The sequence below is a fragment of the Mugil cephalus genome, chromosome 16 (assembly GCF_022458985.1).
Source record: "Mugil cephalus isolate CIBA_MC_2020 chromosome 16, CIBA_Mcephalus_1.1, whole genome shotgun sequence".
Lineage (NCBI taxonomy): Eukaryota > Metazoa > Chordata > Actinopteri > Mugiliformes > Mugilidae > Mugil > Mugil cephalus.
The window spans coordinates 1,282,239-1,300,544 of record NC_061785.1 but is presented as its reverse complement, the minus strand read 5'-3'; the positions used below and the strand labels follow the sequence as shown (position 1 = coordinate 1,300,544).

At 40.0% G+C, this 18,306-nt stretch overlaps 1 protein-coding gene across 1 annotated transcript in view; it reads right to left on the bottom strand.

Annotated features, from left to right (window-relative positions):
- Nucleotides 1-1,331: 1,331 nt before the first annotated feature.
- prkg1b (protein kinase cGMP-dependent 1b) overlaps nucleotides 1,332-18,306 on the bottom strand; it is a 38,492-nt gene continuing 21,517 nt past the window's right edge. The window contains exons 8-18 of the mRNA XM_047609020.1: nucleotides 17,466-17,531; nucleotides 16,233-16,307; nucleotides 11,321-11,417; nucleotides 8,603-8,742; nucleotides 7,783-7,872; nucleotides 7,519-7,660; nucleotides 7,249-7,412; nucleotides 6,093-6,215; nucleotides 5,951-6,013; nucleotides 5,754-5,820; nucleotides 1,332-4,829 (exon numbers count right to left, since the gene is read on the bottom strand). Coding sequence (XP_047464976.1) covers nucleotides 4,731-4,829; nucleotides 5,754-5,820; nucleotides 5,951-6,013; nucleotides 6,093-6,215; nucleotides 7,249-7,412; nucleotides 7,519-7,660; nucleotides 7,783-7,872; nucleotides 8,603-8,742; nucleotides 11,321-11,417; nucleotides 16,233-16,307; nucleotides 17,466-17,531 — 1,126 coding nt within the window. The 3' untranslated portion in view covers nucleotides 1,332-4,730. The remainder of the gene's footprint in view (nucleotides 4,830-5,753; nucleotides 5,821-5,950; nucleotides 6,014-6,092; nucleotides 6,216-7,248; nucleotides 7,413-7,518; nucleotides 7,661-7,782; nucleotides 7,873-8,602; nucleotides 8,743-11,320; nucleotides 11,418-16,232; nucleotides 16,308-17,465; nucleotides 17,532-18,306) is intronic.

Sequence of the window (18,306 nt, the reverse complement as noted above, 5' to 3'; positions counted from 1 at the left end):
GAGGAGGGAGAGGAGAAGAGGAGGAGGAAGAGAAGAAAAAGAAGAGGAGGAAGAGAAGGATGAAGGGGAGGAGATGAAGAAGGAGGATGAAGAGGAGGAGAATGAAGAAAAGAAGAATAAAGAGGAGTAAAATAACCAGGATGAAGGAGCAGAAGCAGAGTGAACTGGTTTTAATTAAAGTAGCTCATCATCTTCCTGCTCTGTCCTGTTTCCTCGACTAAATACATAAAAGTAAAGCATGATATATAATATCAGACGATGTTTGAGTTCATTCATTCATTAAACAGTGAACCATTTAAAATAATATTAAATTAATAATATTAAATCAGAACTAAAATAGTTTTTAAATGAATTCTTTGTTTTTCTGTTTCCCAACCAGGCTCCATTTAAATATATGAATTTAAGTATTTATCACAACAGCTAAGTCTTTGACTAAATAATTGTAGATGTTTTCATGAAATCGGCCGATAAATAAAACTAGACTCACGACATTTAAAGCAAAAAAAAAATGTTTTGTTTTTCAGCTCGCGTTTTCTATTGATCGATATACTTTAAATTTAACAGAATATAATGCTGTTGTTTGTGTCATCTGTGTGAGCCGAACATCTCACCGAAGTCTCTAGATTTAGAAAAACAAACTGAGGTCAGTGGAAGACTTTTAAAGTTCGCCAGAAAGCAAAGAAACTTTAAATTGTCACATTTTAAAAGCAACGTCTCACCTACGTTCAGCAGCGCCTCCACTTCCGTATTGGGCGGTGACACATTGACACCTAGAGGCCAATTGGTGAAACTACAAAATGGTTTATATTATATTATATTATATTATATTATATTATATTATATTATATTATATTATATTATATTATATTATATTATATTATATTCAGTGTACCATATATTAAATTGTGGGCTGGTTTCCCACAATCCCTTTCAGCTCAGAAAGCTCAGACATAAATGAGATGAATCCTGAAATAAGGACCCGGATCACGGAGGTCTGGGAGGGAGCGTTTATTAGTGTCCAGGATTCTTTCTACTGTTCAGTTCTTCCTGTCATAATCCTCCCAGAGATGAAACCCTGTCCTTGACTGCAGTCTGACTGAGTCCCTTTACAAACCTGAGAAGATACTTGAAAGATGACACGCGAAATCGTGAAGCGTTCGCATTTTTAATAACATAATATTTCCGATTAATTGTTTTGTTTCTTCTGTCACCATCCTTTATTTATTGCAAAACAGCGCCCCCATCAGCGCATCACTTGAGTTCAGGTTGAGAGTGGTACTGCAGCAGAAGCAGAGATGCTTTTCATGAATATGCTTCAAACAAATAAGGAACAATGTCAAGTCTTTTTTTATTAACAACTTTTTATTTTTAAACACGTCCAAACGCTTTGGCAAAAGTTTTCTTTCTTTGTTTGTTTAACAGTCATGACCATAAAGCTTTTTGAACTGAACTCAGCTACCATGGCAGACAATAATAATAATAATAATAATAATAATGATAATAATAATAATAATAATAATAATAATAGAAAGCACTGTATTACCAATATATACAAATAAATCAGTGTTACATAAACCCATCAACATAAATGTGAAGTTTTCTCCTTCTGGTCCAAACGATCTTTTTTTTTTCCTTTTTTTTTTTAATTAAATAATATTTTAGGGGTAATTTTATTTTGCAGCATCAGTTCTTTATTTTGAAAGGCGCTTGATACTTCCTGGTTGGAGTTATGAGGTGAATTAAGAGTCTTTACGAGATGAAATCAACTTTAAAAGCCAATTATTTGTCGTTTTGCTCCAGCCTCCAGACCTTAAACCGTCTCATCTGTATTCAGCCCCCGGGTGGTGAGAACATCACAAACCACTGTTGTCATGCAGAAATCACATCACCGACAGTTTCTCCAAAAGATTTCACAGCAAAAAACAGACGGCGTGCACAAAAGTTGTTTTAAGTTAAACAATTATCAGGAGCTTTTGCCAAAAAAGCCACAAAATACGTCATAAATACAAAGTTTTTCTCTGTGGAAGTAAAAACGAACCTCAAAGATTGCACATCTACCTCAGCTCAACATTCCACGTGGAGTTTCTGAACGCATGCGGTTATCATGTGTTTGATTTCCTGTTTCAGCTGCTTGTCACAAACAGTGTTGAATAAGTTTATAACCGGGAAAATCAGAGGTTCTTCAGAAATGTTTGATTCAGGTCAGTAGAGGATTTAATCATCCTCCACGTAAAGAATAAAACATTCACCTGGTAAATGTTTGGCTCTGTTTGATTTAATCAGGATGTGATTTACCTTCGATTATTCAATCAGTATCTGTAAACATGTCACACTAGCAGATTTTCAGGAGGGTGTTAATGAACTGAACTGAAACTCCTGCAGTCTGCGCCTAGTGTTAACTATTGGTTGCTAATATTAGCAAGTGAATATAGCAAAAAATAAAATAAAATAAAAAAATCAGTTAGCAACCCAAGGTTTAGCCCACTAGACTTAGCATTAGCATGATGGTGTCTCTTCCTGTGATGAGGATTTTTGAATTTTGGAAGTTTTTCTTAGTCGTTGTTAACAGTTCCTCATTTAACTGTAGAAACAAGTTGTGCAATAACTAATAATAATAACTTTATTCATAAAGACATGAGAACAAATCTGTGAAGTCGATACCTTTAAGTCGATTTAAAACCTTTTATATGTCAAACGTCTTCTTTGGGAATGTTGACGTGTCTTTTTGGCTCGAGGAGATGGCGTCTCTGACACGAGAGGTTTGACTAATCTGAGTCACTAATAGTTAAAGACTGAAAAAGCTGTCTGTAAATGTGAAACATCCTCGGCCTCAGACGCCTTCAGACCAAACAGCTGATGAGAAATTAAAGTCGTGGACGTGTCTGTTGAGTGTTTATGTGCAAAAACACGTAGGAAGTCTTGGAAACATGTGCAAACGTCATCAGTTCTCATGCAGTTCAGAGATATACAAAGTAAAGAATGACAAAAAAGGAAAGTTTAAAAGTCTTCATCGTCCTCGAGAAGTGAAGGCATCACGGTGACCTCAAGTTTGTCTTTCAAACTCTCAGAGTTTCTCCTGGACTTTGAACCCTTCGTCCAGATGCCAGCGTTCAGACAGAGAAGCAGAATGATCGTCCTCTGAGGGGTCAAAGGTCGGCCAGTGATGACGGACACCTGACAGGAGCAGAGGGCTTCCACTGGTTCATCTCAAGCCTTTACCAGTTTATTCTTTTGTTGGCAGAGTTACAAATTACAACTTTGTGTTAATTCCAACAAAGTCGTCACCTCAAAGATCTGCTTGGGGTCTTTGGGTCCCTTCAGGGTTCTGGTTTCCAGCATAGTCCGTTCCTCTGGGAAGCACCTACAGATAAAAGTCCAGTCCAGATACTCCAGTAGCTTCATTGACAGGTTTAAGAAGTTACCCAGGTATTAACAAACCCCCGTGAGACGACACAGAATGAAAGTGTTGGAAACATAAAACAGGATTGGGAACTTTTTTGCTCTGTATGGGGGAGTGGAAGTTAGTGGCTCCATTTTGGGCAAAGGTTGTTGACTTCCTGAGTGAATAGTCTGGCTCAACAGTCCCCCTGACTCCTGCTCTGTGTCCACTAGGGTTAGGGCAACAATTACCACATGAATCTAAAAGAAAACTTTCTGTCATCGTGGGCCTGATTCCAGCTTCCAGAGAGAAGCTAATCTGAGTGGATGAATCCTAGGACGCTGTGCTCTGCAGACTGAAGGCTAAGTGGAAGACGGGAGGAGATCTTGGGAACTTTTTTTTTAGCAGACCATGGACTAAATGCAACACCTTGTATCTTTTATTTTGTGGTAGGGATTTCATATAATGTGGATATTTGTTTGGATGTTTGGACGAATGCATCTAGAACCTGTTTGTGTTCCCGTGTTTCTTAACAATTAAATGACGAGAAAAAAAATGCAATTTCTGGTTGAATGTCAGCGTTAAGTGTTGCAGCATCTGATAGGACGTAAACCAAAGTGCTTCATTGTTCAAACACGTCGTCAGTGTCGGCACATTTCTGTAGAGATAAACCTAAAGTTCGTCTGCAGCCAAACCAGGATCCATCATTGGTGTAGGATCTCCAAAAGTTATCATGAATGCACCAGGGATTGATGTTCAGAGATTGTCCCTGGATTATTCCGGACGCAGGAACAAACCTGTTGACTGATCATTGAACAGATTCTCAGCTTCTGTTGGTTTCTCTGGTTCAAGGACTGGACCAGTGTCACCTCCAGTCGTTTCCCATTTGCTGCTTTCTGCACATCCAGTCACCAACTCATTTCTGGGTCACTTTTGCTACAAACCATTGGTTTGGTTTCACATTTCTGTGGATCCAAGGTGGCGTTCAATAATGCAGGAAAAGAAGAAAACGTCCAAGTTCCTCTGCAGCCAAACCAGGACCCATCGTTGTTGTAGGATCTCCAACGGCCTCGGCTGCAGAATCCAAGCAATGATCTAAAATACCGAGAAGCTGAGATCATCTTCTGAGGTTAAAAAAACCTTGAATTCACCAGAGACTCAAACTCCGTCGTTTGTTTGATCACTGAACTCATTCACCTTCCATCTCCTTAAAGGACTTGGCCGGTGGAACCAGTACTCCAGTCCTAGGGGGTCACTTTAGATCCTTCAGGGTCCAGTCGTGCATAAAAAGCCACGTCGAGGAGCTTCACCTGAAGCCTGGAGAGAGTCCGGCTTCAGGTTTCAGTTTGATTTAAAAGTCGTAGTCCCATCCAGAGTTGTCATCTGGTGGAGGTTCATCTGCGTCTTCAGGGAAACTGTCAAAGTTACTGGTGTCTGTGGCAGAGGACACCTGGACAAGAGGACATAGAGTCAAATATCCTGGAAAATGACAGGAACGCACATATTCACCAGATATCTGCAGATCTGCACGAGTTACGCCTTTAGTATTCGGTCTAATAGAGTCATACTTATTGAACTTTGATTCTCTATGGTGCGTTTTGAGTGGCCTCATTGGATTATTTGGATGAGATAATTTTCAAAAACATTTTTAAAGAAGATTTCCAAACTTTACACCGTTCAGACTTCAATGATTTAGAGCATTTTGTGTTTCCATGAGAATCAGAATCAGAATTACTTATTGATCCCAGGGGGAAATTACTTTTCGTTACAGCAGCTCCAGATCAAAGTGTAACAGTGTTACAAAGAGCAATCAGAATAAGTTAAGACAGAGCTCTTTTATTCATCATGCAGTTTAAGAATAAATGTGGAGAATAAAGTGGACCTTTAGAGACCAGAGCATGTGACTGAATCAGGCTGGTAGGTGAAGTGGTGAAACTAGACGTGGGCTTTAGTACCAAAGAAACTCTTTCTCTTTTAGCCACAAACACAGTCTAGTTCTCAGTATCAGGACTGTGAAGAGACTGAACCCTGAACTGAAACTGTTCCCGAGGAGAAACCACACGAACCTGAAACAGAGGCTGAAATAAATAAATAAATAAATACTGTGTCCCTAATAGTCTTCCATTTTCACCACTTCATCTGACAGTCTGCACGACATTTTACACAAACAGTCACATGATCTGGTCGTCATTGTTTCTAAAGGTCGACTTTATTCTCCACATTTCAACTTTATTCTCAAAGTGCATGATGGATAAAAATCCACCTCCTCTCATTTCGTTTTCTCATGGGTGGCCCCGATACTTCACATCTCTCATCTACATTTTAAGATGGACTCGTGTGATTTTAACATCAGGTCTGAAACGTTTCTACTCACGTCAGGCGTGATGGGCGGAGTCAGAGTTCCCTTCTTCAGCCCCTCCCAGTTAAAACCTTCAAACCACCTGAACACAAACACATTAGAGTCAACTCACGTTTAGAAGCAGAACCCTGAGACACTGAACTGGGGTTTATTTGACATCATCAACCTCTGGTTCTCTGGAGATAAATGAAGTGAAGTGTGTGATCACTCACTTGTGCTTCTGGATGTCTTTGACTCCATTCTTCAGGTTCCCAAGTCTCTCTGAAGGATTGTCTCTGTCAAACAGTTTAAATATTAATTCTGGAGGTGGAGAGGATAAATGTTGACTCTGCTCAGACGCACAGCGCCCCCTACCTGCAGAGCTTTTTGATGAGGTTCGCAGCGTTCTTGGTGATCTTCTTAGGGAACTCGATCATGTCGATGCCTCTCAGGATGATGTTGTAGGTTTTCATTGGATCTGGACCTGAGAACGGTGGACTGGAGACACAGAAGGACGCTATCAAACACCCGGCCAGAGACCTGCTGTAGCATCTTACACCGTATTGTTGATGAATCCGAAGTTAAACCGGATAAAACTGAGGCCTAAAAACAGACCTAAAACCATCTGCACTGAAACAAAACGAACATGAAAAACAGTTGGAGTTAGAACTGATCCTGATCTTAACTTAGACCATCACATTTAGAACGTAACTGGAGAATCATTTTAGACGCAGACACAGAAACATGAATTCATGCTTCTGTCTCCAGCCGACTGGACGATTCCAATGCTCTTGTGTCTGGTGGAGCCAGAGCAGTTTCTAATTTACAGTTTGTGGAAAGTGCAGCAGCAAAAACCAGACAGAGCAACACATCACTCCAGTTTTAACCCTCTATCGTTCCTCTGTTGGTTTATGAGACAGCAGCATCTTCATGAACCAATCAGAGCTCTGGACTCCACTTTGAGTAAACGCTGCATGATGCAATATGTCATTTTCTTCTGGTTTCATTGATAAAAGTCATTATAGGATTCAACCAACAACTTGTTATTTTTTAACTGGGTTCCATCTTTGATTCCTCCAGAACTAAACCACTTAGAGAGATTCTGACTTTTCTGATAGAAACTTGAGAGTCTTGACTTTAAAACGAGACCAAGACCATGAATGAGCTCCAACATGTTAATGAACAGAATTCAGTTTAGTTTGTCTACGTCCTAAATAGACTGGAATGATAGGAGGTTAAATCACTACACTGGTCACCTGTCAAAGAATAGATTTTAAAATGATTTAAAGCTCTAAATTACTTGTCCCACTTTATCTGTCTGACATTCTCTATATTTATCTGCCTTAAAGATCCCTAAGACCCTCAAACCTCCTGCTTGCAGCTGATTATCTCTGGACCAGTCCACCTGAGTCTCTAAATCTGTTGGAACCTTCAAACCAAATCTGAAGACTTGGATGTGTTTTCATGCACTTATTAAACTTTTCATTATTCAGGTTTAATTCATTTTAAATAAAGTTTTTATTGCTGTTACCTGCCAGTTAGCAGCTCGTACATCAGGATGCCCAGGGACCAGTAGTCTGCAGAGACATCGTGGCCCTTGTTGAGGATGATCTCTGGGGCCACGTACTCCGGCGTCCCGCAGAACGTCCACGTTTTCTTACAGAAACCGATCTTCTTCGCAAAACCAAAGTCCACCTGGAGAAGACAAAACTGATGCGTCTCACCATCACCATGTCTGTGGCTTGCTAACGTTAGCTGTGATTCCTGTGGGAAACGAAGCCATGGTGGTGGCGGTGCGTACCAGCTTGGCGTATCCTCGGCTGTCCAGGATCAGGTTTTCAGGCTTCAGGTCTCTGTAAATGATGCCTTTGGCGTGCAGGTAGGCGAAGGCCTCGACCACGCAGCCCGTGTAGAACCTGGTGGTTGAGTCTTCAAACGAACCCCTGAACCAAAGAGACAAATAAGGCGTCTAACAGGAGCAGAAGACGCTTCTCACCCACACTCTGAAAGACGCTGTGTAGCTGCAGTAAAACCAGACCGTACTGTTTCTGAGGGGGACGTGTACCTGTCTCTCAGAATGGTCCAGAGCTCTCCACCCAGACAGGCCTCCATCAGCATGTACAGATATTTACTGTCTTTAAACGTCCGATACAACCTGGACATTAACAACAAGGATTCATCAAAAACCTGAAATAACACATTCTGCTACTGAAAGAAAGATCATTTGTGGGATCAATACAGCATCTATTATTATTGTTGGTATTAATATTAATAATATTTATTTATGTTTTAATTGTAGGTATCTGTTGTTTTGGTTTAGTTGTTTTATTTTTGTGAAACATTCATGAACTTCATTGTGAAAGATATTAACATATAATTTGTTTCTAAATAGAACAGAAACAGGAACTGATTCCTTTATTCAGTTAAAATAAAATAAAATAAAATAAAATAAAATAAAATAAAATAAAAAAATGAAATAGACAAACTCCCAAAAAATAAATAAGTCAACAATAATTAAAAAATAAATTAATATTAATATTCAAAAGTATAATTAAAAAATACAGTAAAATCAAATCTAGTTGACATCGTATTGAAGTAAATCAAATAAATCAAATCAAGTCACTTATATGAACCACTCCAGACCTTGTGTTTTTCTCATGGGGTCTTTTTCTCTTTGTGTAGATCGATGAAGTTTTGAGTTGAAGACAAATTTCCAGACGTTGCATCCAGATGATAAATTAAAATAAAGTAACTTGCGTGTCTATGTGTCATATGGTGCAATATAGTATGTATAAATGTATTTTATACTTTGTTTTTGTCGTTGCTCTTCTACAATCACAGTGCAGCTCTTCACCTTTAAATGTTTTTTCTCTTTCCCTTCTCACCTGACGATGAAGTCTGAATGCGCCTCCGTCATAATGTGTTTCTCGGAGCGAATGTGCTCCTGTTGCCTCGTGTCGACGATGTGTCGTTTCTTCAGGATCTTCATGGCGAACGTCTTCGCCTCCTCGTTCTTCAGCTGCACCTGAACACAGACAAACAGTCCAACGTTTAAACTCACCCACGCTTTGATTCTCAGATGATCAGTCAGCGTTTTTAAAACCACAGGAAGAAACTTCAGGAGTAGATCCACGTCTACATCTTTAAAACACATGTGAACGCAGTCAGGGGAATTTTGTGTGATTTGGGTTTTAATTAGCTCAAGCAGCTACTTCTGTAATATTCTATGGGCCAATGGTTTGTATTTAAAAGTCATTGGATCAACAACAACACAAAAATGTTTACCGTAAATTTACAGTGAATTACTTTTTACAGTGTATCACTATGAATATATCACAGTAATTTACTGCGCCAACATCTATTTCACAGTAATACACTAAACTACAGTATTAAATTGTGAATATTACAATAAAATCTACAATCATTTATTATTAATCATTCATTTATTGTGGAAAATTACAGTAAAATGTTGTGAAATCCTGTTAATATGTAACCGTGATAAACAAAGGCTTCTGTGATCGACACTAGTTACACAACATGAAGCTGTGATTCATTGTTGTAAACAACAACACACCGACATAAATAACCAGTGATAACAGAAGTAGGTTTCCAGACAGAGAGAAAAACTATCAGAAGATGATTTAAAAAGTCTGAGGACGGAGAAGGAGCTGGACGAAAGATGAGAACCTGGATAAATAACAGGTGTCACAACATACGGCCCGCGGGCCACAAAGCGGCCGTCAGAGGATGTGCTCCCCCCCACAGGTTTGGATGGATCGCTGGGCTCTGATCCAGTCAGACATCATTTAGTGTTGAAACCGGGCTGTAAAGTGTGTTCAGGTTGTAAACACGTCTCTGTGGCATTAGAAGAACATGACACAATCTTCTATTTGTGGACGAGTTCTTCACGTTGCGTTATCTGAGCTGCGACATGTCTGAGCGGTCACGGCTCGATCAGAGGGGGACGATGGAAAAACACCAGCAGGATCTTCACTGGGCGACGTTCAGGTTTCCTTCAGGTTCAGCTCTGGACGTCTGCTGGTGGACGCTGATAACGACCAGTCACGATTAACCTTTATAATGTGTTTGGTGTTCGCTGGTTAAAATGACTCAATTCAGCCCAAAAAACTGACAAAAAACACAACAGTGTTGTTCTTCACCTCATCTCTAACTTGCTATTGATTCATATCCATGTAAGAACTGGATTAAATGTTATTTTTAGACCTTTTATCTTTGAGTCCACCACTCACTTTCAGCAAAAAAGATTGTAATTTGATCCACAGAGGAACTAAAACAGCTTCTATGATCCACGGGTTCATGCAACTCACAGTATTCTTGTCAGGTTAATCTTTGACCCTTTCACCACAGCAGATGTCACTTTATGTTTTGGAGACTTTCATGAAAAATTCTTTTGCTGTGTTAAAATATCTGTTCTTGGGGATTTCACGAAGTCTTGTCCCCATAAAAACGAGAAGGAAATTGTACTTTTTACATAAATGTAACTCAAACGCAATAACAACTAAACCTTAAACTCTCGACTGAAGACTCCAGGTCCAGTTGTGTTTTTTTTTACCTTTGGTCCAACAAGATTTAACTCGTGTATCTGGACATGTGGGATTCAGTCGTTCCACGATGGAAACTATCTGAGCGAGTCGGTCTGGAGGTCAGAGGTCAGACTTTTCCACGGTGCAGAGTTACGCTCTGACTGAAAGACTAAAAATACCTGCAGAGGGATGACGGGAGACCCTGAGCGGGGATTCCTTCCTGTTTTTGGACAAACCCTTTGCAGGGTTTCCCTTCCACCATCTGCTACGCCGCCCCCCCTCAACCTTGACACCAACACTAACCCCGTCCAGGTTTCCATCCACCTTATATGTTTCCTCCATTTAATCTGGTAAAACCAAAGAGTCCTAGTTTCCAGTTACCAGAACTGAAACTTTACTGTAAATTTACTGCAGATATTAATGTTATTGCTGGTAAATCTGATTCTGGACTTGACTCAAACTGGTCTCAAACCAGATTAACGGTAATAAACAGGAAATTACTTTTAATTTAATCAAACTAAGTCTTAGTTGATCTCCAATTATCAAAGCTTCTATAAAAAACATTGTCTTCATGTCTAAATAATATAAAACTAAAAGGGATTTAAAGTGGTTTGAAATATGTTGTAAAAAAGAAAATAGAAGGCGACCTCAAACTGTTCGCAAACTGAACTGAAACTGGTTTCTAACTCATCTAACATGGATTCAAAATAGTCTGAAGTTCATCAGAAACCAGTTTCAAATGCATAAATAAAAGAAGCAAGTTGTCTTAAACCAGTTTGAATCTGGTTTCTTTTCGTATCGATTTGATCCGAAATGGATCTCAACCTTGGAAAATCAGAAACAGTCTCAAACTGAACTTAATCTGGTTTCTAATTCTTCTAAAATGGTTTCAAACTAACCAGAAACCACTTCCTAACTAATGTAAAACTGGTGTAAATGTTGCACATGTTGCATCGCTACATTAATATATCTCCACACATTGTGTATCTGATTTGGTACAGTTTCATGCACTGATAAATCCAGTTTACTGTGAACTGATGCAGTGTAAACACGTCGTACCAGTTCAACGCGTCCGAAGCCTCCAACTCCCAGAGTGTCGATGATGTTGAAGTCGTTGAGCTTCAGGCTGGAGAAGAAGGCGTTCTCTGCCTCATATCTGAAAATAAAAACACAGACATGACTTCACTGGACACAGGAAAACATTTCCAAAGAGGAACCTCTCTAGGAACATTCAGCCCGAGAACCAGAGCAGCTTCTGGTCCCGTAACTCAAAGACGAGTCGTACCTGCAGCATTTGACAACGTGGAAGAAGGGGAACTTCCTGGAGGTTTGGATGGAGAAGGAGATGATGGGTGAGGAGGAGGTGGGAGGAGAAGGGAGGCTGGTGAGACGTTCTCTCTGCCGTCTCACTGGGATTGGAAGCAACTCTCTCATCTCGATCAGAAAAACGTCGGTTTCTTTACCAGAGCGACGAGTGTCGTTGGTCTTCAGTCGACTTTATCGACAAGAAGCGGATGAGAAATGGAAAACTCCTCCAGGAATGTGTTCAGTCTTCTAGTCGCACAAATAAACTTCTGCAGATGATCGAGATGTTTCAGTTTCATCCAACGGCGTCAAGTAGAAAAGCACAAAGAAATATCTCCTGATTCCTCAAGAGAAGGTTCGGCAAAGCGTCCGTAAGAGAGCCGTCTCAAATGAGGAGCTCCACTTCCAGTTTACATGGTGAGGGTAGGCGGGATGGCGCCGTGCTGAGGTTGCCAGATCCTCCAGATCTTTGTGCATCAAGGTTATGAACAAAGTCAAACAGACAGGACGTCGTCAGAATCCAGAAGAGTCAGAAGAGTCGACCTCTGAGGACACAGAGACCAACAAAGCTTTCATGGAATCTGTGGACGTGTGACTGAAGAAGTTGAAGTTTGACCTCCTCGTACAGCTTCGTCCTCTTCACCACAACAGCATCCACGTCCTGTCTCGTGTGAGTCCTGCTGGGTCTGATTCGAGCAAAGGGGACGACCAGCGTTACGGCTCCTGCTGCCGGTATTTTTAGACGTGGAAACATAGCTCAGAGGTTCACCCAGTAAATGCAGCTCAGCTATTAAATACACTGAGTGACAGGAAGGAGGCTGCAGGACAGACTGTCCCGCCCCAGACCAGAGGACACCGACCCCCCACACTTCACAAATCACACAAAATGTTGATGGTTGCCAGTTCATCATCTCCAGGAGTTTGACTTCAAGGAATCTGACAGTTTCTTCCCTTCTTCTCATTCACTTTTTTGTTAGTTTATTAACCGAAGTACATATGGAGACACATTAAATCTGGAATAATATCTATTTGTATTTAACTTTGCAATTTAAGATTTATTTATGCGTTTATTTATCTTTCCTGTGTAACAGTTGCCACCTCCTCTGATTGGTGACTGGATGGAGGGATTTAATGAAGAAGCTCTTGATTAGAGCTCATAACACTAGAACTTAACGTAGCTCAGTCGATCGCTGTCGTGTTCCCTGTTGTTTCATAACCATTTTAAAAATACAACGGCTAGCTGCCAGTTACGCCACAAATACTGGACCAAGGCTGCGTTGCTTTAAAGAGCGACGTGTGTTAGCAAGAAGTTGCAGCTTCAACGTGCAAAGTGGAGATTTAAAGTGCACTCATTGAAATAGTTGGAAATACTACATTTCAGTGTTTTTATAGGACGTCATCTTCTAATGTTCCTAAGTTAAATCCAGATTAATGAATGTCTCATATCTGGTTCCTGGTCTCATATCTGGTTCCTGGGCTCATATCTGGGTCCTGGTCTCATATCTGGTTCTGGTCTCATAACTGGTTTCTGGTCTCATATCTGATTCCTGATCCTTAAACTAATGTAAACATGTATTTGTCACATTAGAACATCATCAACATCATCACATTAGAAACATTAGGACACTTGTTCTTCTTCATGGTTCCTAATAAACCAGGTCAGAGGGGGACCTTGTAGACCACATTAGACCCTGATTAGACCTGAGGATGTTTCCTGGATCTTCTCTGATTGGCTCAATGAAAACCACATGACGATAAAACTCACTGATGGATGAAGTTACCACATATGGTTCCTGGTCCACGGAGGTTTAACCAAACACTTCCTGTTTTCACTGTAGCATCTATGGCCCGGTTGAGGGTTTTAGTTTATTTGATTAAAGGTGCATCAACTTGAGCTGATTTCTGAGGTGATTGTCAGTTTTTCTTTCAGTTTTTTCTATCTCTGATATCTCAGGTAAGCTGAGATGTCCCCCTCCAGTCGTCCGCTGGTTCCCGTCCGTTTCTCCAAACAGGGATCGTCCTACTTCCTGGAAGCTGTGGAATCAGATTTCTGCAGAAACAGTAGCTGGTGTCGGTCGTAGAGGACGAAGCGACATGTAAACACTCTAAACTTAGTTGGTGATAGTGAGACAGAGATTAACTGTGAAGGTTCAGAGTGGACTTACTTCCATGGTTTGATATCTGATCTGAAACTTATCGAGATTAATTTGTATTTGAACTCTGATCTGGTTTTGTTTCTCAGTGCAGCCGCATTATTGAACTTTTTATTCATTAAGATTTGTGTCTTTGTCTTTGGGTTCACTTTATGATTTAATCTGGAGAACACATTTTATTCTCATTTCCACACACATCTCCTGTTAGTGTTTTATTTTGAATGATTATAAAGTTCTGTGAGTAAAAATAAAAGATTGAAATAAATATGCAGTCACACATTTAATCTGGACTTTGCAGATCTTTGCAGGAGCAGAATCAGCTCCAGACGTTTTAGATAAACATATCAATATTTTGTTTTTTAATTTCAAGTTACTTCATCCTCCAAAGGTTTTAACTCACTGATGTAAATTAAGACTTTCTATCTAAGTTTCATTTCGTTCATTCCCAGTGTTTTATCACTTTGTTCTATTTTACTGTTGCTGTAAATCTTTGCATTTCAGATGCAGCACAGAAACAACTCAACTCAGTTTACAAATCATATTAAGACAGAATAAAAATAAATAGAAATATAAAAATAAAGTGCAGGTTGAATCTACCGGGTGCAGGAGGAGCCGATGTGTGATGGTTTATAGCTGCAATGAAAATAAAAGTCTCATATAGTAGCGTTGTTCATTCAGTCTTCTCTATGACGCTGTGATTTTATTTTAAATAAACCCTGTACTATACTGTTACTAGATACTACTAATCTTGACCTTTTTGTGATTGTATGTTTCACACATTCACACTCTGTTGGTTTTGTTCTGTTGCTGTGATTGGCAGCTGGACACCTGGTGTGCGCCTGGTTGACTTTATACCATAAGAGGAAACAAGCTTCAGCGTCACATGACCGACAGTCATCTGATCCAGACCCAGCGGCTTCTCTTACACTACATTACTACTTATGGCCTCCACTCGTGAGCTCCCTTGACATCACACAGCTCAGCGCCTCGTTCAGACATCAACACCTGATCCACCTGATCCACCTCCGAGTGCCTGTCTTCAGTCACACCTGGTCTTAATTAATTCATTAAAATGTGTGTCCACATGCGTCCTCAGCCACCGCTGCAGATCTGGTCTGAGTCTGTGTATGAATAACCTGCAGCGCCACCATGTGGTCAGTAGAATATTGTAGCAGCTTCAACTTAGTGTTTTTGATTTTTTTGGTTCCGGCTCCAAAAAAATACAAGACGACATTTTCATGTTTGTTCCGCCTCCAGCTAACGATGTGACGCCACAGTGACGTCGGCCATGAAGAACAATTAACTCCTCGTCCACTAGAGGGCAGCAGGTAGATAATTCACCTTCTATCTACCTGCTGCCATTCAACAACAGAATAAGTCCTGATGCTCAGAGTGAGACAGCGATGATAGAGATGACGGATAAATACTAGAAAAGAAAAGGACTCAATCTGAACCGGGTCCTGGAGAAAGTTCTGACCCAGATGAAGGTTCTAGTCTGAGCAGTGGCCAGAAGAAAATGAAAGAAGCTGAGCTCAAGACTCAAGAATACAATGAACGTCATCTCAAAACAAAAAGGTTGGGAAACACTGATGTTGGCGAACCTGAAGTTAACCTGCTCAGTTAAACCTTTTCTGCTGCGTGTTCAATCTTCATTGATCCAAAACAACTGGAGGATTGTGGAGAAGAAGCTGGAAATACTAAAGAGGACACACAGTCTACGATGCTACGATGCTAAGGACCGTCTGTTACTAAAACAGTGTGAACCCTAGTGTAGAAAACTGGGAATAGCAGTTATTTTGCAGTTTTATTGTAAAATTCTTCAGTTCTTCAGTATAATTTTCAAATTTTTTTTCACATGTAAAATACACAGTTCACCTTAAAAATGACAAAAAACTTTAAGTTCAATTAATAATTAAATGTTGGTGACGTCGTTTTAGTCACTTTAATGTTTGCACACACACAAAAAAAGCTGAAAAAATAAAAACAGAATAACTGGTTCACCTGCTCCGAGCTGCAGTTTAAAATATTTTTATCGTCATTGGTGACATTAGAACATTTTACTGATCCTTGAGTTCAATCATCAGGTTAAAAGTGCTGATGTGTGGAGCAGCGTCCTTCTGGCTGACCTCCTTCAGACTCTCGAGCTGCTGCTGGTATTATTAGCTGTTCTTGCATAAGCAGAGTCATGTTACCGCCGTAAACACTGACACACTGAGGATAAAGCTCTGCAGCAGCACACGCTGGAATCAGGATCCGTTTAAGATAAGAGATAAGATCAGATTTCATTTATCTCCACAGGGAAACAGACTAGATTAGATTAAATAAACCCACAGTAGTTTAGACTTTAGGTTCTTGATTCAGGGCTGCAGATTATTTTCAGTCAGAATTAGATCTGAAACTGTCAGTGATCTTTAGTTTAATGTCACATATGACAAAGAAAAAGTCTAAATTGATTAATACGATGTTTGTGTTGGAATGAAGAGTCTGTTCTGGTGCGTGTGTGTTGAACCTACTTGGCTTTGGTTTCCGCGTCCTCATAACCTTTATTTGAAACGTCGTCCAGTCCACCAATCAGATGCTTGAACGATCTGAGGGGGCGGAGACAGAGAGCAGCCAATCAGAGCACAACTTATAAGAAGAACAAAAAAAAACAAAAAAACAACAACAGTGTATTAAGAGTTCAGTGTCTCAGAGTCTTAATCCTTCCTCATGTTCAATAAATACCAGCTACAAGATATAAAAAGATTTATCATCCCAGACTTAATATTTATTCATTCAATCATCAGTCATTTAACTTCCTTATACAAACATTTCAGAAAACATCATCAGGTCCCAGCGGAGAAACTCCAGAACAAATGTTCTGAACGTGTAATGTAGTAGTTTCCTTCATTCTGTAGAAATAAATGTGTGTTTCTTAGCAGGTTTGTTTAGTCTGAGCTCATTTTATTCTGCTTCATTCTGTTTTTTGTTTGTTTTTCCCTTAAAATAAAATAAAATAAAATAAAATAAAATAAAATAGAGAATTTGCTGACTAAGAAGTTTCCTTCATATAAATCCAGTCTACCCAGTTATTATGGGACATTATTCCTCCCCTGACAGTTATAAACTGGTTTGGACGTGTCCTGTATCTGATCTCACACAGATCAGAAATATCGTCCCAGAATTGTTGGACTAAATCAACACAAACTAAATTTCTGTACCTTCATTCTGTTATTTGTGTATTTGTTGTTTGTGTTTCTCTGTGTCCTTTATGTGACAGGTTTCATTTATTAAATGTGAACTTTCTCCTGATTTACAACAAACAGAAACAGTCTGTAGTTGTTGTTATTTACAGGCTGTTGTTCTGTTGTCTGACTGGTTCGGCCCAGTGGGGGTCAACGTGGTCTGAACGTGGCCCCCGAACTAAAATGGGTCCGACCCCGCTGCTCTATGAAGGGTCTGGGTGTTAGTAGTTAGTGTCAGTGACCTGCAGGGGGCAGCAGCGGCTTCAGTCTGGAGCAGATACCAAAAGTTCACTTCACTTCCATAATGTTCTAATTTACACAAAACAAAGGGAAACATTTGAATGTATCATCATTTATAGGTTAACACAGGCTGTTGTGTTACCGCTCCGACCTGCACATTTTCTGCACATAAATAAAAAACACTGAATCTTTTATCTCCCAGGTATTTTAGGACCTGAACACATCACAGCTGAGTTGAGATTTTACTGTAAACCGTGAATGCGTCACGGTGTCACGTCTTACTCTCGGTCGATGACCAGGCAGGTGACGGACTCGGCAGCGATGACGTTCGCCGTCCTGACGTCCTCCCTGGAGACGCGCACACACACACACACACACACACACACACACACACACACACACACACACACACACACACACACACACGTTTATTCTACTGTACAGTCAGATAATAAACTGGTGTCGGCTCAGCTTTAGTTTGACGCTGTCTGACTGTCCTCATGAAGACGGAGGAACAGGTCACAGACACAAGGATGTGAAATAGAAGAAAACTCTGGGACGTTACTAAACCAGCAGAGAGGAAGCTTCTATTGATTATGTTTCTCCTACAGAATCACACGTTCCTCCGCTTCAGCTCCATCGTCCTCAGCATCCGTCGCGTCGATGCTTCCAGGCTTTTAACATTTTAACACCCACTAGCTCCATGTTTACAGCGTCTCTACATGTCCCCCAGTCTGCAGTCCTACACTATGTCCTCTGTGTGCTATAGAATAGAATAGAATAGAATAGAATAGAATAGAATAGAATAGACAAAACTGCAGGGGCTTAATTTCAGTGTCGTAGCATAAAACAAGTAATTATTATCACAGGTTATGTGCAATTCATTCATTCATTCAGTTATTTATTACTTATCTTTTAACTTTGTACCTTTTTATTTGTTTAAATTATTAATGTGTTTCTAATGATATCACCTTTTATTCTGGGCTGTTATTTTCATCTTATTTTATTCCATCTCTTTAAAAACATGCATTCTCCTTTATTCCTGTTTATTCTGCTTCATGTTATTTGCTCTTGAAGTCAGGCCTCTGGTTCTGCTCCTGCTGTGTGTTATTGCCGTGTGAAT